Source organism: Triticum aestivum, chromosome 2D (genome assembly GCF_018294505.1).
Source record: "Triticum aestivum cultivar Chinese Spring chromosome 2D, IWGSC CS RefSeq v2.1, whole genome shotgun sequence".
NCBI lineage: Eukaryota > Viridiplantae > Streptophyta > Magnoliopsida > Poales > Poaceae > Triticum > Triticum aestivum.
In genome coordinates this window covers 387,022,160-387,029,376 of record NC_057799.1, presented here as the reverse complement: position 1 = coordinate 387,029,376, position 7,217 = coordinate 387,022,160, and the positions used below count along the sequence as shown (strand labels likewise).

The 7,217-nt window shown below is 47.7% G+C and overlaps 1 protein-coding gene across 2 annotated transcripts; it reads right to left on the bottom strand.

The window, feature by feature from the left end:
• Nucleotides 1-916: 916 nt before the first annotated feature.
• On the bottom strand, nt 917-6,771 carry LOC123053320 (probable receptor-like protein kinase At1g49730). 2 transcript variants are annotated; one of them, XM_044476778.1, is made up of 9 exons: nt 6,419-6,771; nt 4,567-5,115; nt 3,492-3,779; nt 3,029-3,290; nt 2,854-2,906; nt 2,692-2,759; nt 2,238-2,327; nt 2,082-2,163; nt 917-1,932 (listed from the first exon to the last, which is right to left on the bottom strand). In XM_044476778.1, exons 1-9 carry the CDS (start codon nt 6,498-6,500, stop codon nt 1,328-1,330), a joined length of 2,079 nt encoding a protein of 692 aa, XP_044332713.1. In that variant the 5' UTR covers nt 6,501-6,771; the 3' UTR covers nt 917-1,327. The 2 variants fall into 2 exon arrangements, with proteins under 2 accessions (XP_044332713.1, XP_044332714.1); XM_044476779.1 differs by having other exon boundaries at nt 917-1,908; nt 6,419-6,767.
• Nucleotides 6,772-7,217: the final 446 nt, after the last annotated feature.

Here is a 7,217-nt window from a genome sequence, read left to right as displayed (position 1 = left end):
TTGAAACTCGCAAACATGCTTATGTGGCAGTCAATTAAAGAAGAGAGAGATGGTTATAGTAACATAGGTAGATACCGTAACATAATAAATGTGACGCTACTATGTGTCGTGCATGACAATAAATGAGACCACTTATGATACTAATCTATGATACTATGCATTATATAGGTAGTAACACAGACTAGTAACATGCATATGTTACCATGTTACTACCTCCATAATGAGGAGTAACATATGTGTGGTGTCATACAACATTTTATTTATTAAATTATAGACTCATCTTATCTTGATATATATGATGTTACTCATAGTAGTACCACATCACTCTTTTTTCATTAATTACTTGTCACATCATCTATTTTGTTTAGATATGTGTGATGTTAGTCTTATTGTCGGTAACCTATGTTACTTTCATTGTCGGTAGTCTTAGGTCCTGTTTGGTTCATAAGTCCTAGGATTTTTTCTAGTCCCAACTAAAAAGTCCTTAGTCCCTAAAAAGTCCCTCCCTATTTGTTTTCAGAGACTAAAAAGTTCCTAGTCCCTTTCTAGAGGTTATTAAATGACCATGTTGCCCCTAGTATATAGAAAAATAACAATCAAACAACACCATGGGGTGGCGGGCCAATAGATGCATGAAGGGGCATTATTGGAAAAGTCCTAAAAAGTCCCAAAAAAGACTCCTTGAGAGTCTTCTTCATTTAGTCCCAAATGCCTAGTTTAATCCCTAAAAAGTCCCTCCCATTTGGTAAAAAGTCTTTAAGAGGGACTTTTTCTAGTCCCTACACAAAAAAGTCCCTGGAAACAAACACCCCCTTAGCATTGGTAATTTTGTCGGTGAATTTGCTTCGTACTACTACTACTACTAGGATTTCGATTTCCCAGGCAACGAAAGATCAATCAGAGGCAAACAGACAACTGTGGAAGGAGAGGGACCCCTCTCATCCCAAAACGGAAGACAAGGACACTGAGCTCTGCCACTCACCGCATCACTCCACTAGTCCACTCGTGAGGAAACAAACCTGTACAGCAATTGAATAGCACGCGATGCTCCCGATGCACATCAATGCTGCTGTGATGAACGAAACAACCACCTAGGGAAGGCGTGCCATCTCTGACTGCCATGAGCCCTTTGCTCGCGCCAGCATGTATCTGGATCCTGGGACCCTGCCAGGCATCACTCACTCGCAAGCTGCCGTCGAGGCCCTACCATCTGGACGGAGCCAGGGAGGTTTCACAAAGAGGAAGGCAGCTGCTGCTGCTAGCCTGCAACTCTTTCATGCCTAATAATCAACCGACAAAAAATGGCATCCCGTCGTAGTATCAGTCTTCAGGCGAAGAACCCGCCGCGGTCGGCGTGGGCTGGCGACTGGGGCTCCGGCGAGTTGCCCTCCAGCGGCACGGTGCGGCTGCAGTGGGACCTGGACGTGCTGGACGACGACGGCAGGCACCTTGGCTCGCCGCTGAACTGGATCACGTCTCCGCCGCCATCCCGCGGCCGCTGCTGCCACTCTTTCGCCTTCCTCCCGCTCTGCCCGCCGTAGTAGTACCCCTGCTCGACCTCCACGGCGCGCGCGAACCCGCCGGACAGCGGGTCCAGCCGCTCGTAGAGGATCCGGAGGACCTGCTTCATCGACGGCCGCGCCCCGCCGTCCTTGTGGGTGCACCAGTGGATCACGTCCGCCATCACCTGCAGCTCGTCCAGGTCGAACGTGTCCGCCACCGCCGGGTCCACCAGCTCGTGGAGGCGGTAGTCGGTGCCGATGAGCTCGCGGGACCACTCCACGAGGCTCCGGTCGTCCTGCACCACGGGCCTCCCGGTGACGAGCTCCAGCAGCAGCACGCCGTAGCTGTACACGTCGCTCTTGGCCGTCAGCTCCTGGGTCACCACGTAATCGGGGTCTACGTACCCTGCACGGAGATATACGCACGGTACTGACGAAAATGTTGATCGAACAAATTAGTAGTGTTCACAGGCGTAGGCTAAAACAAAGTAGGAGTACAAAGTAACCGGGGACTGCAGTTCAGATTTCAGCAGCATAACAGAACAGAACAAAACCTCTAGAACAGCACAAGACCCTTACCAGGAGTTGCCTGGATCTTGACAGTCCCTGGGGTGGAACTGACGATGGTATTGCCACCATTTGAGCAGCCACACCCAGCAAGCTATTGAAAATCAATCCATTAGTCTCTGACGAGTATGGATCAATCCCCGCGTAAGAAAGTTATTCGCCAGGTACCTTTGCGAGATAATTCTTGTCCAGGAGGACATTGCTAGGCTTTATGTCTCCATGGTACAATGGAGGATCACAATAGAAATGAAGGTACTCCTGAAACAAACATAACTCATAGTTGATTGTCAGCAGTAACACAACATTTCAAATATACTACTCATATACTTGGTGTTAATAGAAGGAAATGGACGGAAATTGATATACACTTGGTGCACATATGAACTACTACCTCTGTCCCTAAATACAAGACATTTTTGCAGTTCCCTAAATACAAGACATCTCTGCAGTTCACTAAAATACAAGGCATTTTTGCAGTTCAATTTCAAAGAAGTCTTGAATTTAGGGACAGAGGGAGTACAGTTTTAAGTGAATACCAACTATTCCAAACATGGAAAAACCGCAGGGAAGTATGAATTACTTGATCCAATTCAGAATCCAGAACAGACTTCCAGAAACTTACCAAAGCATTCGCAACATCAATAGCGATTTGGATCCTATTTTTCCACGGCAGCAGAAGTTTACCTGACGCTGCAAAGAGAAGAATGCTTTTCTGCACATAATTCAACAAATGATGTAGCATAAGACATGGAATGAGAATGAAACATGAGTCGTGAGATATTACAATGAAGGTGATCCTTAAGGCTTCCATTTTCCATGTATTCATAAACCTGGAACCTGGACGGTGGGAAGTTGTAAAGCACCACAAACTGGTTAATACCTGAACCTTACTTCTCAAACTTTGTTAAAAAATACCCCTAAGTCCGACAAGATGGCGATGATGCGGCAGCGTACTTTACCTCTCAAATTTTGTTAAACAATATCCTTTAAGTCCAACAAGATGTCGATGATGCAGACGCCCAAGAAATTCCATTTCTTTGCAGAATGCCAGCTGATCTTGTTTTGGTGAGCTCTCTATGCGCTTAATGGCAACCACAGAACCATTGCTCAGTTGTCCTTTGAATATTGTTGCATTATCATTCCCTCCCAGCGTGGTGCTAAAGTTTCTTGTTGCCCTTCTCATTTCTGCATAACTAAATCTGCCAAAAATGGTGGAAGTACCTGCAAAACAATATTGCTAAGCAGATGAACTGAAATGGGTCCCGCAACTGATTCTAATAGCAAGTAATTCAAAAGCAGATTCAAACATCACTCCATCAGGTTTAAATTAAAGTAACATATAATTTCGTAAACAAATTGTCGAGACAGAGCTTACAAATAAAAGAAAGGCAGCACCATGACCACAGCTCATTAAATGTTTACCTTCTTGGCCCTTCGTGACACAGGAACTCAACACTTTCAAAGGGTTAATTCCCTCAATCTTTTCTAGTTCTTTGCACTTTCTCCGGATAAGTAAAATCAGTACTACCAGTAGTGTAACTGATAATCCTGTAACCAAGGCCCCGATAGCAGGGAATAGTACACGCTTGTAACTACGATGATGGTTGGATGGCACTTCAGCAACATGTTCCCCAGGAATTTGCGATGCAAATGGACTGGGAGAAATATTTGGTGCAGGATATCCAGCTGGGGATGATGTCGAGATGTTCACTGCATGAGATTCATAAATTATTACAACACTCAACAACCGCAAAGGCGCATTTTAAGTATAAAGGAGTTTATTATATATTATACTACCGAAAAATCCTTAACCCTTGACATGCCACTACAAATGGACATTATGTTCTATGGCACTACTTTTCATTACAAAGCACATATGTGCCATCACTGGCAACGACGTCACATTTAACTGTAAGGCAACAAAATCAAGTAAGAGCTCTGTATATTTTCCCAGCAGAAAGTCAATCAACTTACTCAAAATAAACCATCTTGCCAACCAAGATAGTAAAATGAAACAGTTTTGAAAAGATACCCACATATACTCCATTTACCAAAGATGTATATTCATATGAAACTTGCACTACAAATCTACAACAAAAATGTGCTGATAATTGATTAATATAATATACCTATAATTTGCATACTGTGAAATACTATGTGCAAATGTGTCACAGTCAAAAAAAAGTGCAGCACAGCTGAAGCTTTGAAAAGAAAACTGGTGATGAACATGTTCATTCATGAAATGCACTAGCCTTGGCAGTTAACACTCTTCAAGAAAAGGAAAAGGTGTTCTTCCTCTATAAGGTGCTACATAAGTTCTACAAATCATAGTTGTAAATCCTGTGGGGTTTATGCAGTGTACTAGCATTAAGAAGTCAGAACAAAAAATATGTAATATTATTCTCCCTCTATAAGTTATGAAATACAAAAGTAATGTGTGGCCAAAATTTTGTTAAGTGCACTGTCCATTCTATGATAGACGGGAGAAAATTCGAACCTTGAAGAGCACTCAGCCCCTGAACGCTGAAAAAGCAACCCGCCGTATCAAGAGTAGATATGTTCCCTTGACTCACAAAAGCAACAAAGGCAGCGTCACGGCAGGTATTCAATGTGACATTATCTTGTTCCCCCACAAGATGGCGGAGGTATGACAAACCAGAATTTAAGCATCTCTTGCAGCTGACGTCATCTGGAAGTGAGGTTGCACAATTTCTAGTCACATCACTGAAATTCGGAGACTGTAACATTTGGAGGATAGTAGTCATCCCAACGCACTGATAGGACGCCTGAATCTTGATCCCGAGGCCACAAAACGAAGCTGCAGTAGGAAGTATCCCATTGGACACGAAGGTGTCTGAGATATTGCTAATACAGGCATCGGCAAGTTCAGATGGAACCCCAAGAGTGCCTGTTGTGTTCGCATACATTGCAGAAGAGACCGCGAGGACGGCATTGATATAGCGGCAACACTTTGAGTGGCCATTCTGATCCGAGCATACAGAAGCTATCAGCGCAAAGTTTGGCCAACTGAAATCCAACGGACAATCTGCATGGTCAAACAACAAACATGAGTAACGATGCAAATATGGCTGGTCCATAATCACAAACTTTTGAAAGAGGAGACTCGTCATTCTGCATCTTTGCTAAATTTGGCAAAGCGGGTGTCACACTCACACAGAAAGAGCAAAACATGCAACTGATGTCGCAGTACAGCAAGCCAACACTTATGCTCACAGCGTGAATTGTGCTCGTATCTAGCAGAAGTGAAGTTAACGCCATTGGGAATAGGCCACATGACCAGTACTAGCTGGGGGACGAGACTTGCCTGCTCCCTTCCCATGCTCCCATCCGTGCTCCCGCATACGTGGCTTGATTTGATTGGAAGAAAATAAGGCCCGGCCCCACCCCCTGAAAATCAGGGGGGAGATGATTAGATTAAAAAAGAAAAAGGGAAAAGAACAGCCGTAGGATGAAGTGGGAGCACGGATGGGAGCATGAAGAGGGAGCAGGCAAGCCGGATCCACTAGCTGGGTACGTGCCTAATGGATTGCCTGTCATAAATTTCATACTATCCATATTTCCCTCATTACACCAGAGCTGCTACGAAATCGAATATAGAGCATTTGATGGTACACTGTAGGCTAGCACATAGTATAAGTGAAAAAACAACCCATGTGCACCTGAGGAACATCAGGCAAATCAAAAATATCTTGTGACATTATCAGTGGTTCAGTAACGCCAAATGCCAGGACTGAAACCCTCACGGACAGCCAAGTCCAACGGCTATTGAAACCCAAGAGCCATGAAAGTCCATCGGCCCAGTCGTACGTGTACAGCAACTCCATTAGGTAGGCGAATTGAATGGCCTAAGGAAGGAAGGACTCCAACGCGATGGGGAGTGAGCAGAGGCGGTCCCTGCTCCCCTTGCCAACTACACTGCGTCTACAGAAAGAAGGCAGGCGAAAAATGCGCCTCGTACCAGTCGTGCTCAGGGATTGTTCCAGGGCTAAGTGACTCCATCTCGCACCTAAAATGCCTACTACTCGCGTTCGCCTCTCCTAAAAATGAAGTCCTAAACCTACAGTACTGTACCAATATTCTGGGCTGAACCATTAGAGAAAACGCAAAGGCGTTAGGGACGCATCGAATGGGCGTCGGAAGGGGAGAAACCGAAATCAGTGATTGAGCTAAGCGCGCCCACAGCCGTCGCCATCGCCGACCGATCCCCTCGAACCCCAAATACCAAATGCAGCTAATGCTGTTCCGCCACTGGAGCGGAGTGGGCTTCAACCGGTTGCCAGAGACGGGAACAGGTAAAGAGATTACGTGGGGCGGCGAGAACGGTTTACCTGCCGCGATCGCCGCGGGCGGAAGCGGGGCCAGGAGCGCGACGGCCAGCGCCGCGCAGAGGACCGGCCCTGGACGCCGCATCCGGGAGCCGCACGCGCGCGGCCGGCGGCGCGGCGCAGGCGTCGTATCGGCCGCAGCGAGAGATGAACAGGAGCAGGGCGGAGCGGAAAGGTGGGGTTTGTCCGGTGAGGGGAGGGCGAGGAAGGAAGGAATGGGATGCCAGGCTGACGCTGCCCCGACGCCAACCCAATATGCTCGTTTGTGTTGCTGACTGCGGCCGCGGCGCTGCCGCTTTTCTTCTTTGCTTTGCGGGTCGCAGCGCGGCTAGGCGCCTTTTTCTACTAGCCGCGCGTGGAAGAGTGGGCGGGGTCTTTGGGATGGGCTCCTCCCGGTCACGGGCACGGGTGCGCGGAACTGCGAATGGGGGAGTCCGCTCCGGCTCCGCGGACCACGGGTGGGGTGCACATGGCGCGGTAGTCACTCTCACCGGCCCAGGCGACCAGGCAAGCCCCGGCGCCGTATCCAAGAACGCGTACTGTGCGAGTGTGCGTCGCTCGTGTCCTTTTGTGGCCGATGGCCTGGTGAGCCCCAGATACCTGTGTGCGTCGCTCGTGTCCTTTTGTGGCCGATGGCCTGGTGAGCCCCAGATACCTGTGGTCGACCTCCCTCCAGCCTCCAGTGAGGCGAGGCCTCCTCTACCGTGTCCATCACGACCGTCCCTGCACATGAGAGCAACTTCAATGGGGCGCCCATTTCGTTCGCGGCCGTCGTTTGGGTCGGCGCGGACAGAAAAGGCAG

What these genes read in the sequence shown, in the direction of transcription:
- LOC123053320 (XM_044476778.1), bottom strand. Translation starts at nt 6,500, where the DNA reads ATGCGGCGTCCAGGGCCGGTCCTCTGCGCGGCGCTGGCCGTCGCGCTC. An exon ending in GCCCGCGGCGATCGCGGCAG is followed by an intron (nt 5,116 to 6,418) that starts GTAAACCGTTCT and finishes TTGACCATGCAG; the next exon opens with ATTGTCCGTTGGATTTCAGT. An exon ending in TTGATGTTGCGAATGCTTTG is followed by an intron (nt 2,328 to 2,691) that starts GTAAGTTTCTGG and finishes TGTTTGTTTCAG; the next exon opens with GAGTACCTTCATTTCTATTG.